At 53.1% G+C, this 17003-nt stretch overlaps 1 protein-coding gene across 1 annotated transcript; it reads right to left on the bottom strand.

Moving 5' to 3' along the window:
* Positions 1–49: 49 nt before the first annotated feature.
* Pms2 (mismatch repair endonuclease PMS2) lies at positions 50–14133 on the bottom strand. Its single transcript, XM_037226485.1, has 15 exons — positions 14069–14133; positions 12374–12468; positions 11826–11985; positions 10984–11189; positions 9380–9519; positions 8845–9055; positions 8350–8442; positions 6684–6848; positions 6188–6380; positions 4920–5528; positions 4596–4885; positions 3784–3929; positions 2702–2929; positions 1437–1563; positions 50–137 (listed from the first exon to the last, which is right to left on the bottom strand). Exons 1-15 carry the CDS (start codon positions 14121–14123, stop codon positions 75–77), a joined length of 2781 nt encoding a protein of 926 aa, XP_037082380.1. The 5' UTR covers positions 14124–14133; the 3' UTR covers positions 50–74.
* Positions 14134–17003: the final 2870 nt, after the last annotated feature.

Genomic DNA, 17003 nt, shown 5'->3' with positions numbered 1-17003 from the left:
CCTCGTGCGGGCGTCCGAGTGGACGTGGTGGGCACCATGCGGACGATTGTCGACTGGCGTGCGTCTCTCCCTCTTCAGGACCGGAGCAGACTCAAACAGACCAGATGTCGCATGGTGGGGCGTCCGTGGGGACAGTTCTGCAACGTAGGGGATTTGAAATTACCTACGTGAAGAATACGCATTTTTCTTGAATTCGGGACGGCTATGCCATAAAGACACGGCTCTGACAGTCTGCATCCAGTCTCCGCCCAGAGACTAATTTCAACCGTGCACGTATGTAGTGTGTCGAAGCCCCTCAGCTTCGGCATGTCTTAAGTATCATGGAGACCGAAATGGTTTTCAGCAGTTTGGAGTGAGCAGAAAAAATATACCAATGAACGGGACACCAAAATCGTCCCTGTCATCTCACATCGCAATACACCGCACCATAACCACATCAAATGTCATTGTCCAAACAGAGCGTTGAATTTTGCCTCTGCGTAAGCCTGTGGGTTTACTAGGAGTGTCCAGTACGTAGTGCCAAGCCATCTTTTAACCTCTTGTTCATGGGCTCCGGTTCTCTATTCGTGGTGTCCTTTACAGAGTTCATGTTTTTTTTCATTTGAAACATTCTTTTCGTGAAGTTCCAAAAAATGTTAATCGCCATAAACCATCATTTTTACAAAGTGCTGGACATCCGTTCTGTTCATTTGCGGCATAAAAACTTGTTCATGGAACACTGACTGCAATAAATCGCGGAAGTTTTTTGTGCCTGATCCACATAACACGCGCCAAAAAATGGCAATTTCACGGAATTCGGGCAACTGTTCGGATTGACTCGCGACACGCTGCAGATGAAAAACGCTACGCCGACCGGCACCAGCGCCACAACGTCGTCACTAGGGCCGCAGTGAATGCCTCGGACGTTCGAACTGAACAGGTAAACCTTGGCGCACTTATGGCGTCCAGCATACCTCAACTGAAATCATGCCGTCCACAGCTTCAACCAGGCTTCGTGCTTGAAAGCCAGTTAGATGAATCGCGTATATGTAATGTACATCGGTTGACCGGGGCGCACTTCTTGGTACAATGTAGGATAACTAGCTTCGCGCATCCCATGCAGGGCGCATTTTCGTAATGACATCCAGAGACCCTCCTAAACAAGGCAGCGCATTCAAGTAGCTACATCACTATTCATGCGATCTCGTGCACCTGCTCGGACCACACGCCACCCGTAACGTGACCAACCCTACGCACAGCGCACCGCGCGCGCGCGCGCGCGCGCACACGCACGCACGCACGCACGCACGCACGCACGCACGCACGCACGCACGCGCTGCGCCATACGGCGGCGCGACAAAGGACCGCGCCGCGGGTCTGCTCGCCCCGTGAGACACATGTCACTGCCCCGGCGGCTGACCCGGCCACCAGCCCCGTCGGCGCCGTCGGCTACTCACCCAGGGCTGCTCCATGTCAGCCATGTTGCGCACGAGGCGCGTCATGCCGGCCGGGGAGAGCGCCGTGCCGATCATCACGGAGGTGCGGCACGCGCGCGACGCCAGCACAGCGCGCACCCGGGACGGCCTGCGGGCGGGGACACCGGGCCGGTCATGGGCGCCTGCTGCCCAGACCAGGACCACTACATTGAAGACTATGCACGTTCCTGTGGCGCTTTCAGCGGCCCGTGACCGACCTGAATGGCGCGAGCAATACCAGTGACTGACGGGCACACAAGTCACGTGACATCCCCGTGCCTGACGGGCACACTAGTCATGTGCCATCTCCGTGACTGACGAGCACACTGGTCATGTGCCATCCCCGTGCCCGACGAGCACACTGGCCATGGGTCATCCCTGTGCCTGACGAGCACACAAGTCACGTGACATGCCCACGACTGACGAGCACCCTAGTCATGTGCCATCTCCGTGCCTGACGAGCACACTGGCCATGTGCCATCCCCGTGCCTGACGAGCACATTGGTCATGTGCCATCTCCGTGCCTGACGAGCACACTGGCCATGTGCCATCCCCGTGCCTGACGAGCACACTGGCCATGTGCCATCCCCGTGTCTGACGAGCACACTAGCCATGAGCCATCCACGTGCCTGACGAGCACACTGGTCATGTGCCATCCCCGTGCCTGACGAGCACACTGGCCATGGGCCATCCCCGTGCCTGACGAGCACACTGGTCATGTGCCATCCCCGTGCCTGACGAGCACACTGATCATGTGCCATCCCCGTGCCTGACGAGCACACTGGCCATGTGCCATCCCCGTGCCTGACGAGCACACTAGCCATGTGCCATCCCTGTTCCTGACGAGCACACTAGCCATGTGCCATCCCCGTGCCTGACGAGCACACTGGCCATGTGTCATCCCCGTGCCTGACGAGCACACTGGTCATGTGCCATCCCCGTACATGATGAGCACACAAGTCACGTGACATCCCCACGACTGACGAGCACATTGGTCATGTGCCATCCCCGTGACCGACACCAGGTCTGTGGGTGATACCCGCGGCTGACGTGAGGATGAGGTCCCGGCGAATGATCGCCTGTGGCTCACTTGAAAGGCCCCATGTGGCTAGCCTGAGCGCCGTTGGTGATGTCCTGAAGCTGACTAGCGCGCGCTGCTAGCCATCTAAATGCACCTGATTTGAGCACCGTTAGTGATCTGCACGGGTGACGCCGAGTTGGGCGGCCGGTGACGACCAGGGACGGACCTGATCGCGGTCAGCGGGCCCGGTGACTCCTGCACCAGCCAGATGAGCTCCTCCAGGTCGGCGCGGCCACAGACCACGCCCTGGACGGCCGGCGCCGCCAGCAGCCGCAGCCGGCGGCCGGGCGGCGCCGACTCGTCCACCGACACCTGGAAGCCGGCCTCGGCGAACGGCTCCGGTCGCGACAGCAGCGTCTCCTCGGAGACGGCCGGCAGCTCCAGCTCCTGCGGACTGCCGCGGCAGCACCGTCAGGCCACACACCTGGCTCTCGTGGACAACAGATCACACAGTGCAGGGAAGAGGTTCTGGCCCGTCTCGCAGCAGGTAACTTGATGCCTTAATTTGGGAATCAAAAGATCCCCGAAAAAGAAATCTCTAAGCCCCTGCACGTGTTAGCCCCGAGACAGGGAGATATTATATGCACGCTAAACTAGGATGACTTGAGATAATTCTAGCTTTAGGCTCGAAAATGGTGTTCCGAACATGAGCAAAGCCTTACACTCTCTCCACTCCCTCTGTTCGTCTTGACCTGCCCAACGCAGGACCGAAACAACCATGAGTTCCCAACCCACTCAAAACGGCTAAATTCGTTTTAGTCGCTCTCGTCTCCTCAATGACCTGCAAGAAACCCGCTAATGGCTGAGGTGATATTTATGACAGAAAGAAGACCAAGGTTCAACTGGGGCGTATGTGCATGGTAACATTGTATAACTGTTGGACTCCGACTTTTTTAATGATGCCATCCGAACCTTTTTCGAATGGATGGGTTTCTGGGATCAGAGCTCACGCTAAGCAGTGCTTTTTGTGCGAGTTCTGGCTCCTACCACCCGATCGCGCAATGCCAGGTCAACGACAGGATTTGGTGACGAGAGTTTAACGTGCCGCAATGCTCGGCACGGTCCGTCCTGCCCTCTGACGTCACCTGACCCTTAGCGTGGCCGCTGCTACCGGTCACCGACCATACGTAAGACAGACAAAGAGGGAGCGTTTAAAGCGACTCGAGCCCACCCCGGCCCGAGTGGGTGGATCAGACGGCAGGGGCTCTGACCAACTGAGCCACCGGGACGGACGGACGGACGACTCACACCACGAGCGGCTGCTTGGCCAGCGGCTGGCGACTCAGTCGCTCAAAGTTGAACTTCTCGTCGCTGGCGTGCTGGTCGATGAGGAACAGGTCCTCACCCAGCCGGGTCACCAGGAAGCCCAGGTTGAACTGGCCCAGCACCTCCATCTGGGATAATGACGGGCACTCACGACACGCACATATCCTACCCAGGTGACACGTGTATGACCAGAGACAGATATAACCCATCAGCACTAGACATATATGATCCATCATGCACTAGAACTGAAGCGGACATCGAGGAACATACCGCACCGAGTGGCTGAGATGTAAGTCACTTATCTAAGCTGGGACATCCAGCGCACATGGGACAATATCACAGCGCAGAACAAACTGTAAGTGGCATAATAGACATGAAGACAAAATACACACAAAACAAGCTTAATGGGAGCGTTTGATTCACCACGATACGCTTGTTCAGTAATGCACTCGGAAACGAAGAAGAATCGAAACCTCTCTTTTTTGAGAGCTAAGTCAATTGACAATGTAAAAACTTAAGATCACGATACATGCATGAACCTCAGATTACCAAGCCCAGTAACCAGGGCTTTTGTCTGGTGCAATACGCTCACGTTTAAAAACCACCACGGTTTTGACCACAGGCGCGCCAGATACATGGCATGTATATCCAAGACCTTCAGCTCTGCTCCCTTCCAAAAGACGAAACACGCTCACACAAATGCACCACGCATGCAGATACATTACTATAAAAGATATAACGATTGCCTCATCAAATTCAGCGTGAACTATCGCGGACAACAGCAATCTACCTACCTCTAAGAAGTCCTCCTTTTTTATCTGCAGCTTCAGCTCCTGTTCCGCCGCTGAATTTTCGGACGGTTGGATGGTGGCCCGAAACCGCCACTCCCGCCCGGCATCACCCGCCTCCGAACACGGTGTTTCCAACGTGGCTACCTGGCGCCTGAGCTCGTCCATGCTAAACGCCAAGCGGGTCCGTTTCCTGGCGTTAGCCATGGTGTCACCTTCCGACGAGTCGGTGATGACGGCCCCGGGTGAGCACGACACCCTCCCCCCGGCCGGAGGCAGCTGCCGTGGTGGCGAGCACATGTCACCGGAGCTCTGCGGGCCCGCGCGCACCGCCGCCCCCTCCAGTCCGCCGGGACTTCCGAGAACGTCGCTTCGGCGCGCCGCCGACGCCTCGCCCCCGCTCTCGCCAGCGCCGCCCCCTCGCCACCTGCGCCTGGCCGCGTGTCCCGTCCAGGCACGTCCGCGTGTCCCGGCCGACGCCCTCGGCGCCGCCCGAAGGCACAGTCCAAGACTCTGGCGCCCCGCCGGCGCCTGCTCTGTCCTCCTTCGCGGCCACTGCCGTTGGCGACGTCACCCCGTCCGCCACCAAGCAGCTGCCTTCGGACGGCGGCCCGTCACCGCCTGCCGGGCTCGGGGCGGCCTGGCTGGCGGCGGGTGCGGCCGGCAGCAGAGCACTGTTCGTCAGGCAGCAGGCGGTGCTGTCGCCGGCGGCCTGGGCCTCCCACAGCGGCAGACAGCTCGCCAGGCCAGGTGCTGGTGCTGACACCGGTGCTGCCGTCATCATGGTGCCGCCACTGGCAGAGCACGAGTCCGACGGAGGTGGATGTCTCGTCAGACGGGGGCTGGCGCTCTCTGCGTCCGTGGCGGGACGGAAGTCGGCGTCGCCGTCCGACGCTGGTGACGCCGTAATGCGCGTGAAGAAACGGTCGAGGCACTGTCCTGCCGGGACAACATCAAAGGTGAGCAACATCTTGACAGCATCAGCATACCAAGACACGGAATGGGAGGTGCAGTTCCCCGGAGTGCAATGATTTAAGTGACAGCTTTTTTGGACTATCTGGACATACCGTGCAAACGGTATGTTGTACGCTTGCTTGCAAACGGTTAGTTGTATTTGATAGGAAAAGGCCACACAGCGATTTTAAATGCAGCAGCTGACTAAGACTTAAGAGAGTGTTCATGATTGCTTAAATTTATAGCAGTCTATTGTACATCAACAATTTCATCACGGAACCCACCCCATCTTATTAACTGCGAGCAGCCACGGTGCTGGCTAAACACACGCACTATGTACATGACAGATGCTTCAGTTTTTTGGGGCATCTTGCGGAATTCTTCATCCCACGCTTGCTCGTAAGATCCTCAGGTGGCATTTGTGCACACGCAAGGACTATCCCGACCCCTCAGGCCCTGTAAATCAGAGGACTGCTTAAGCGTTAATTCTGAGGGAGGGTGAGCACTGCCCAGTTGCTGCCTGCTGGCATGGAGCCCGTCCAGGAAAAGGCCACTGAAGACAGACGTGAACCATGAAGCTCCCAAATACATGGACACGCGCATTACCCATCTGCGTCACAGCGTGGTCGCCATAAGCAGCTTACGCTTGACGGGACTGGCCGGCTTATCACACTTCTTAATGCTTCGCTTGATGGCCGATATCCAGGCCCCAGCTAACGTTGGCGACGTCAACGGCTGAGGTGACGTCACGGATGGAGAGGCCGGCGATTGGCTTTGAAGGTGAGAGGCGACGGTGTAGGATGACGGCAGACCTTCGAAGCACTTGGTCAGCGTCTCCTGGAATGGTTAATGGTCCGGGCAGATCGGACGAAAAAGCTCCGTTGGTAAAGAGCACGTGCGAGTCGAGCACGCGCGCGCGAGTCGTCTGGATAGTGTGTAGTCGAATCTTGCGCACCCCAACAACTCCGCGTCAACCACAGACAAGCGTTGAAAATAATCACAAATTATGTGTAGAGTTCTCTCACAGTTTTGCGACCATCAGCCTTCATTATCAAAGACATAGTCATCTGCCAACCAACCGCTTTAATGCAATCCGTCCACGAAACATACGACACGGCTCCGTGGGCGAACGGTCTGTACCTTGATGGAGGCCAGCAGGTACTTCTCGTTCTGGACGAACATCATACGCTTGTCGGGCGTGACGTTCACGTCCACCCTCTCACGGGCCAGCGTCACGTCCAGGACGAAGAACGGACTCTGGTGCCGGTTGTGCGTACGGTACACCTCGTTGACCAAGCGGGCTATCTGCCGAACGATAGCACCCAGTGAAACGAACGAAACGCGCCTGACTGCAGACTTGCTGGGCCTCCTCATGTTACACGCCCGGCAGTTCACACTCCCGTGAGACATCTGCACTAGGTTTTTGCTGGTAGTTCCAGTACAATTTCCCCCGACTGCTGAAGGCAGTCAGCTGACCACAGCATACGATCGGGGAACGGCTGGTGATCGAAAACAGTAGCTTAAGCACAGCGGGAGAACTCGAGGGTGCTTTCGTTCAGTACAGGGCAGCATATAATTAACTCGAGGTACCGCGCCGTGGATCACATATCTTGGCCGATTACCACATCGCTTGCGACCAAATTATCGACTACCGTTGGTTGCCAAATGTAATGTTCCGAGATTTTATCCCTTGGAGAAACAACGCTACAGTCGACGATAAAACATAATGTGGTCCCAGGGATTATTAGCACTGACTGACTGCTGACTGACATTGGTGAGTGGCATAAAATGTGACGCATTTGAAATATATGACATGCGCCATCTTCGCTTTACTAGGCTAATAAGCATCTCAAACATACGCGCCCCAGTAGCTTCAATACGAACAAGGGCACCCAAACCATTGCGCGCCCAGGGCTCTGTTGGTGTTCCGAATGACGGTTTTCTTTGCTGCTAGCGGCTAGCGAAGGGCTGAAAGAATCGTCAACAACGATTTGTGGGCAAACTTGGGGAACTGAGGGAGAGATGGCGAACATGTCCGACAAAAAAATCCCCTTGGAGAATTGTGGAAACAAAAGTAAAAGAAAAAGTTATTCATTGATGCGAATGGAAACTAAAATCATCGAGCGACATAACGAAGTTATATCATTCAAACATGACACGTGCTGCAAAACGTCAGTAACCTCATCAAACCTGTAACGAAGATACTGGCTACATTCCATATCGTACCAGCAGAAAATACTAATCATGTCCTGTTGGACATGATTAGTATGACATGATGGACATGATTAGTAAACTGTAACATGATTATTCGTCAAGTCAATGCGAGCATCCGCTTACTGACCGGCAAATTGTGTTCGGCTGAGGAGCCCCCCCCCCCCCCCCACACCCAGAAAACACCGCGTGTTGCTCGTGAGGAGCGTCTTTACGTCTCGCTGTTCGAACAGCGAAGAGAAGCGGACTGACCGCGCGGGGTCCGGCATGTAATATGCGTGACGTCACGAAGGACCGTCACCGCTCGCCTCCAGCGGTCTTCACGACCCACAGCAAGTGACGTCACGTCAACTCGATGCTGCCTGAGCCTATCCAAATATCCGCAACATTGCTGCACAATGAAGGTATACGCACCCATTAACGTCAGGGCAGGGGCTGGGTAAAACCAAGCTGAGCATGCGCGGATAGGTGACTTATTAACTATTAATCAATAGTTCACCAGCAAGTGAAAGTGCGTGGCTGAGCCCTGGCTGCACGCGAGCCGGGAGGCACGCGGTCTGGGGTCCTGACCAGCCATGGAGCAGGGTCAACACACCTTGGTGTGGTCACAGGGCCGGCCGTTGATAAAGACGAACTGGCGGTCGGATGCGCTCCTTCCCTTGCCGTGCTCACAGGAGGAGATCAGACCCTGCAGCAGCGGACTACATCAGTCGCACCGACGACAATGCGGCCGACACAATGCCAGCGTCATAACCACAGTCACGACGTTGGTAATGTACTACAGACGGCGCTATTATTATAATTAGTAAACTGTAAATCGCTTGAAAACATTTCTACCGTCCAAAGGCAAAAGAGCTTAAGTGCTAACTAAGAGCTCTTAGGCCTTTCCCCTTTGGACGGCAGACTGGACAGACTGTGTAAGGAGCAGACGACGGAGATACAAGGTTCGTGATAGAACTGTGGGAGAATCAGGCTTGAGCGACATCCCCCAGAGCGGGGCGACACACCACCAGGTCAAGCACCATCGATGTCTCGAGCCCCAGACACACCATCATGCCTCTACACCGGCAGCCACCAGCTGCCGCCATACCTTGACCGTGACATCGGCGGCCCTGTCGGCGGCGGCCAGGCCGAACTCCTGTCGCGTGGCGTCCGTCGGCACGGTCGACACGAGCGGCACCAGACTGGCCAGCTGCTTCTGGCCGAACAGCGCCGTCACGCGGTCAGCGAGCGCGGCGCTGACGGATGACGTCAGCAGCACGCTCCTCCTGCCGTCGGCCGTCTGGTGCGAGCACACGAGCCTGCAACGACCGGCCGGCAGGCTGAGGCGCGCCGTCCGAGCGGGCCGACGCCGCACCGCCCGGCACGCGGCTGGGCGTTACTGTCGAGCGGCTGAAGTCGGCGGAGCCAAAGACGTCCGGAGGCAGCCAGCAGCATGCAGACGCTCCGGCATTACACCAGGTGCTCGTGGTCGCGGATGGACCTCTGCATCTCATTTGGGTGAGAAGATGTCCGATCTCGTATGCCCCCCCCCCCCCCCCCCTCCCTCAACGCCACCTACCGGTTTACCACCGCGCCACGGCACACGACTCCAATCCCTCCACGCGCCACCTCCTTCCACCGACCTGACGCCGGCGGTGACCAGGCCGTAGCCCCAGAGGGTGTGCAGCAGGTCCGTGAGCTCGCGGCGCGCGCGGCCGCAGAACTGGCGCCGCCGCACCGGCAGCGGCGCGAACAGGTCGCGCACCGTCACCGTCGTCCCCACCTGGCCGAAGTCAGACGCCGTCAGCGCGGCCGGCTCGGGGTCTGGCCTAAGTCGTTGTAAAAGTGCATCAAATATGACGGATGGAATCATTAATTTTCGGACCTGCATCCTCGTCTGATGTGTCAGGACGTACCTCACGCATCGACCTTTTAAATAGAAAGCAACGCCTGACGTCGGCCAGAAGAAAAACTAGTCGAAACGCTCTGCACATGTTCACACACCAGACGGGGGTCGCAATCCGAAAACTATTCCATCAGTCATACCAATATCTCGCAATAATCCTGCCATAAAGTAACATGAGAATACTCAGCCAAGCAAAATATCCAGGGATCTATGGTCTAGTACTCACTACTCACGCCGGCTGCAACAGCCCTGGCCTGTACCCTAGACTGAATTGGACCAAATTGACGTTAGAGTAAAACAGACAAGGTGAATGTCACCAAACGCATGAAGCAAATCACATGGAAAACCCTGTATGTATAATCTGAAGCTCACTGCATGTTGACTTGCGGCATAGTGGCGATCAAGGCATAACACAAACAGGAGATCATAATGAACGTCGTTTTTAGGAAGCATCGACTGAAATGGTTCACGTCAACTTGCAGCACATGGACCTCTCAGCCGAATCTGCACAGCGCGCTGATCGCAACATGGTCTGCCGTCTCGGGCGACGGTCCCACCCGTCTGGGCACCGGCGTCATCATCAGCCGTCTCGGCCGGCGGTCCCATCCGTCTGGGCACCGGCGTCATCAGCCGTCTCGGCCGGCGGTCCCATCCGTCTGGGCACCGGCGTCATCAGCCGTCTCGGCCGCGGTCATCCGTGGGCCGCGTCATCAGCCGTCTCCAAGGCGGTCCATCCGTCTGGGCACCGGCGTCATCAGCCGTCTCGGCCGGCGGTCCCATCCGTCTGGGCACCGGCGTCATCAGCCGTCTCGGCCGGCGGTCCCATCCGTCTGGGCACCAGCGTCATCAGCCGTCTCGGCCGGCGGTCCCACCCGTCTGGGCACCGGGGTCATCAGCAGTCTCGGCCGGCGGTCCCATCCGTCTGGGCACCGGCGTCATCAGCCGTCTTGGCCGGCGGTCCCATCCGTCTGGGCACCGGCGTCATCAGCCGTCTCGGCCGGCGGTCCCACTCGTCAGGGCACCGGGGTCATCAGCCGTCTCGGCCGGCGGTCCCACCCGTCTGGGCACCGGCGTCATCATCAGCCGTCTCGGCCGGCGGTCCCACCCGTCTGGGCACCGGCGTCATCAGCCGTCTCGGCCGGCAGTTCCACCAGTCTGGGCACCAGCGTCATCAGCCGTCTCGGCCGGCGGTCCCACCCGTCTGGGCACCGGCGTCATCAGCCGTCTCGGCCGGCAGTCCCATCTGTCTGGGCACCGGCGTCATCATCAGCCGTCTTGGCCCGCGGTCCTACCTGTCTGGGCACCGGCGTCATCATCCCCCATCTCGACTAGCGGTCCCACCTGTCTGGGCACCGGCGTCCGCTCCGCGATCCGGCCATCGGCAGAGAAGCGCAGTCGGTGGCCGACGGCGGCCGCGCGGTGGCGCGTCACCACGGCGACGTCGGCCAGAGCGCACAGCGACCCCAGCGCCTCCCCGCGGAAGCCAAACGTACTAACGCCGGGCAGATCGGCAAACTCGCGCAGCTTCGAGGTGTGGTGCTTCAGCCCTGCGGAAGGTGGGCCAGCCATCAGCAGGCTGAGAGGGTAGTTGTTACGGTATGACACGCAGCGGCAGAGGTGACTGGGCAGTGGCTTGCTTCGGACGGTGTCAGACGAGCTTGGCGACCATCACATCATTACGACGCATATGGTGTGGCCAGGCCGAAAGATGGGCTTAGCGGCGCTGACTTCCAAGCGCAGCGAAAATCGCCGGCCTTGACTTGTCAACCGACATGAGACATTCTGGCGATTATTGCCTCCGCAGTAGCCAGCGTAAACGGACCATATACTGAGCAATGGGGGACTGACTACAGGACAAGCAGTGGAGACAGCATGATAGGTGTCATCATTCAGCACCTGAAAACATCATTTTCGCGTGTTTGATGTGGTCAGCACAGAACATTAGAAATTGGATTTACATATGTATGTATCTCCTCTGGACATATGTGAAACCTTGGCAGCGACCGATGACATGTGCCCCACCCATCGCGGACGATTGAAGGACCCGGGCAGACAACACCCAGAGATTGGCCATGCCCTCCTATACTGCTCCTCTTTTCATACGCTCATAGGGTGTGACACTTCAACAATATTTCGGATAGTGTAATCCTCTGGACATCTGACAGAGGCCAAAGGCTTCATACCCACGGCTTCGAAGTCGTCCTCATGGATGCCGGCACCATTGTCGACAACTTCAATGGAGGCGGTGCCATGGTCGCGCAGGTGGACCTCCACTGACGTGGCACCGGCGTCCAGCGCGTTCTCTACCAGCTCCTTCACGGCTGACCGGAGACTGACGATCACCTGCAGTCACCACAGTATGTCACCACTGTCACCACTGTCCAACGGGAGCGGCGGGACAGCTGTACACTGGGCCGAGCACAACAGACGCCACTCTGCTGTGCTGCCGCCATAGACTAACCAGCAGAGCAATTTACCTTGCATATGATTCAATGAATGTGATGCTTCTATGCGCTAATTTTATGGTTAATTAAAAGATACAAAACAGATAGTTAACTTCCCAGTTACATCATGGAGATTTATGAAAACATCCTGTTAAGCTACCATAACAAGCACGTGATATTATCCTTGGAGAAAAATGTCACTAGGTAGCACCCTATGCACATAAGCTATCATCTTGCTACCAACACTTGAATACAGGACTAGTGCACCAACAAATATTGTAACTTACTTGTCCAGAGCATATGTTATGTACAGTGCCTTTATCAATTCTCTTGATTGAGGAACCTGCACTGCTAGGCAAATCCATTTTTGAGAGTGTAGGCCCTGAAAAAAAAATTGGAAAATTATTATAAAAATGAATAGCTCACAGCATTCAAACAAGCCTACACCTCTGTGTTGTTAAGTCACAGAAAAACTATTTATTACCAAAACATGCCAGTATATACTTCCAAGGACAAAGTCACACTAACTGGGTACATGCTATGATGTTCTATGACCTTTACTTTTGATGACCTAACATTTCCAATTTGCATATCCAATGATGCTATTGGCACACCCATAAATGTCTTTTGACCTTGATCCTGGTGACATTCCAGCTCTGGCCTCATTGAATAAACACAATCAAAATTATTTGCAAAGATGATAATTGTTCTTCATGGTCACAGCTGTTGATGGCTCAAAAGACAGCTTTTGGGAACTAAAGGTCAAACAACAAAATGATTTTGTATTTGATATAGAGAGCCTTACCATTAGCATATAAAGCTTCAACAGTACAGCTTCAAGATATAATTTAATATGTGTTTTACACCACAGTGCTAAATAACAGTGAAATGAAATTAAATGTTGGGGATATTTGAACTATGAGCTGCAAACAGGGATCAAGAATAATTTCTACTGAAACATGACAAAATTGATTGCATCTTTTACCATGCAAATATAGACAGTAAACTAAAGAAAATCAGAATATGATAATTACAACAATTAAATGGAGTTTACTTAAAATTCACCATATATATTTTGGATATAAAATGATGTCTATATCATGACGCACCATGTGTAATACATATAGACTATAGCTTAGCAAATTTACCACAAGCATATTATCACATTACGTCATCAGAAATAATACTCAGTGTAATTTAGCTATGCAGGTACAACTTGACCTTTACAGGTATTAGGGGCATAGGCATCACACTCCTTAAAGCTGTCTGAATCAATCAAATCTAACATGAAATCTAAGCACAACTGAATATTTTTGGAGAGAGGCCTTAAACTCCCTTAAACAGCCTCAAGCAACTACATCCAGCATGCAAGTTGCACAACATTGGTATCAGAATGAACGGCAGACCTAACGCCTTCGATTATCTGCATGAGTTGGGTGGGTAGCATTTAACATATATGATAAAGAACACTATGTTGTCATTAGCTAGCACATTAAGGTACACAACTGTGAAATGGGTATTTATAAGTGTTTTGTAAATTTAACAAAACCAAATCTGTACAGTCTACATGATATATTTAGTTAATTCGTCGATTCCGAAAGTGCGAGGCCTACGCCGGCCATACCCGTTCCCGTACCATTTGCTGCGAAGGGTCAACATGAATGATATCAATGGCAACAAACACCGCACTGCGTTAAATACGAGCAGAGCCACAAGATGACTCGACCTTGCAGATGGTTGTTGAACATGTCTTTTTAAAAGGAAAGCATCTAAAAATTGAAGACAGAAGACCGCCAAATTCAAACGGTAGACAACTGCGGACATACAAATGGCATGCTGAAAGTAGACACTGATCAATTCAGCTCGCGTAGGGGACATTGAGATGATAGATGGAGAAAGCGAACATAGTTTTACCACAAACAAATGCAGAAAATACGCCAGCCCGGACAATGACAGCGATATAGGCCACCCAAAACACATACCCGCACGATGCGCTGCCAGGAGATAATGACCATGAGGCCAGTGGACGTTGTGCATCGGCTACCGTCGTATTTCCACTCGCTCTAAGTAGGGCAGTGACGTCACCAATGTCTAGGCTGCTGCGCTGCAAGCTGCAGCCAGACCATCGGCGTTCGCGCAGATGATAAGTAATATATCAATGGGAGATGCACATGGCAACCAAACCGGTATCGTAAAATTATATGGTGAATATGATGATGTAACTTGCAAGTCTACGCCGCCTGAGCCTAACTTATGCCACTAACCACTGAAATACAATAACATGAAAAGTAAAATACGTACCCACGAGAATCATACCAAGTAGGAGGGCCAGCACATCGCTGCTGTCCAAAGGCAAATCCCCAGATGTTCGTTTTTAGCCATTTTGCGTTTTTCGTGTCACTTGATTCGTCTTTCCAAGCCAACTTCGGTCATTTAAACCGTAAGATGAAATTTTCACAAGCTTTTAGCTAAAGAAAGGGCGAACAGTTCGTACAAATTTCAAGTAAGGGTTTAAAAAATCGAATTCAGCCTATTAAAACGAATCAAGTAAGATCAAAAACACAAAATAGCCAAAAATGAGCGTGTGGGGTTTTACCTTTGGACGGCAGATCGAACTGTCCTCGTATTGATAATAATGGGACTGTTAGCGACAGGTGCACATGATCAGCGAGTCAATCGCGAAACAATTAATGTTGAGTGTAATGGCATGTTTTGCAACCCTATGCCTAAGCTTACGCGGCCATTGGCGAACCATTTCAATCAAATTGTCGCGGAAATTGAACACATTTATGCGCAAACCGATGCAGAGATGGGCGGCCGGAACATCGGACTGGCTTCGTACCGACAATAAGCAAACCATCGGGGGTAGGTGCACAGCATAACCATAGTATCCGAGTGCTTAGAATTTAAATGAGTGTTATACGTTAATTACAAACTTATATACGAGGCAGTTGAAGTCTAATCAGCGTGAAAGTCAATGCGTCCGTGCGTGAGCTAATGTGTATAAGTCAGCCTGAAGATTCGGCTGCCATTTTTTCCCGTAAGGTAACAAGTATGTATGATTTACAAGACTATTACTGGTTGGTGCATATATTCGCGAACGGATGGAAATTATCAAATGACAAACAAAATCATGTGCTTTGCGAGCCCATGTCACGGAAAACCCATCAAAATATATCGTCGTGGGAGCAAGGGCGGATCCAGAAAGGCAGGGATAAAGGGGTCATGGCTCCAAAAGTTGTCAAACCATCACCCCTAAAAACACGGCCGGACGCATACATGTTGTTATGTGCACCTTGCGTAGTGTATTCAATAACTAATTGCTTCTAACAAATTGCGAAAGTGTATACGAAGTTCGTGTCGGTGAATGCACGATTTGCATTGTTACCAATAGTGTTCTCACAATACCATCGTGTGCACATGGTAGAGCGAACATCTGTAGTTTTGCCTCTGGACAGCAGCGTCATGCTTCCAACAAATTGCGAATTCTCTTCTTTTTTTCCCTCAAAAGTCGCAAAAAATAGCATCTTGCTACTGCCGTGGCTTGTCAAGTTGGTTATTTCGGGCACTCGTAAGCATACTTTTCAGACGTATCAACCGTCAGTTGGCTCTCGATCAATGTGCTAAATATTGTCCCACCTGTTGCAGCATGTAGCCCATCACGACACGGGAAGGCCGGCCTCGGTTAGCCATGCGGTGTCAAGGGGAGATGCTCAGACGGAGTTCGTGTCCGTGAATGCACGATTTGCATTGTTACAGATAGTGCTCTCACAATGCCATCGTCTGCACATGGTACCACACGGCGCACACGACAGACAAAAACATGTAAATTGAATGCCGTACCATTGCAAATAGCCGCTCCTGCCGGCCCGACATCACTTATTGAGACACTGTCCCGGGTTCGACCGGATAAAATGAATGCCATAATCGGGCCATTGTGTTCTCCTCACAGCAGAAAGCTTTATAGAAACACCGTCGAATGCACACCGCTGCAGTTTTAGCGCGCGGTTTTAGGGATTTTGCCTGTGCCGCGCCATTCGGGCCATCAAAATGCGTGCAGGCCGGACGGGGTAACCAAGGCACCGCTAAGGGGTAAATTGAATAAAAAGGTCGTCATGTCTGCCGTTCAGCAATTTACATTGCTATCTCAACATGTGCAAACAAAAACATCAACTCCACATGGTCAGACGCATCGCGAACGACTTGGAAGTACTTTAAATTGCGCGGCAAAAAAATTCGCCGTGTCAGAATTGTTATTGTAGCCCACGAACTGACACTTCTAATACTGACAGGTGGCGGTGTGCTGCTGGAGCGCGATTGTGGATCCGAACATTGTCATATTCGGACCCGTGTTTTGACCCTCTCTAGAGATGCTGTTGCATATTTGTCTGTGACGCCATGTTATTTGCTTGCATTCACATCCTCGACTATAACGCTATTCTTACTTTTTCGATTATTAGCATTGGTTCTGTCGTAACTCACATCACTGCCCAAATTTCCTGCATTATGTAGCACAAAACGTAATTCGTGTTCGAAACATGCACTGAATGCATTTTTTTGGTTGAGGTCCAACTGAAGTCCGCGGATGCCAGAAGTTGTGAAGACAGCACGTCAGGACACGGTGAACTTGATGATCGTATTTACTGTGGCCTTGAGCACTGCGTGGCCAATGAAGTGGCAGCAGTCGCGTGACGTTTCTGTGGTGTTATGCGTGCCCGTGTGATCTTTAAGTGCCTGCATAGAATTGCCTGCAAAAGTTCGCGGGCATCAAGCTTGGACACCAGGTGCTCACAAGTCTTCAAAAGGGCCTGATCTTTGCTGATCTTCAAAATTGCCATCTTAGTTTACATTTCCACACAAATGCGAAAGCACTCCCTTTGACCATGCGTCGTCCAATGGTGCTTGGAATAAAAAGGT

Source organism: Pollicipes pollicipes, unplaced genomic scaffold (genome assembly GCF_011947565.3).
Source record: "Pollicipes pollicipes isolate AB1234 unplaced genomic scaffold, Ppol_2.1 Scaffold_5724;HRSCAF=6776_pilon_pilon_pilon, whole genome shotgun sequence".
Taxonomy (NCBI): Eukaryota; Metazoa; Arthropoda; class Thecostraca; order Pollicipedomorpha; family Pollicipedidae; genus Pollicipes; species Pollicipes pollicipes.
This window is presented reverse-complemented; position numbering and strand designations above follow the sequence as displayed.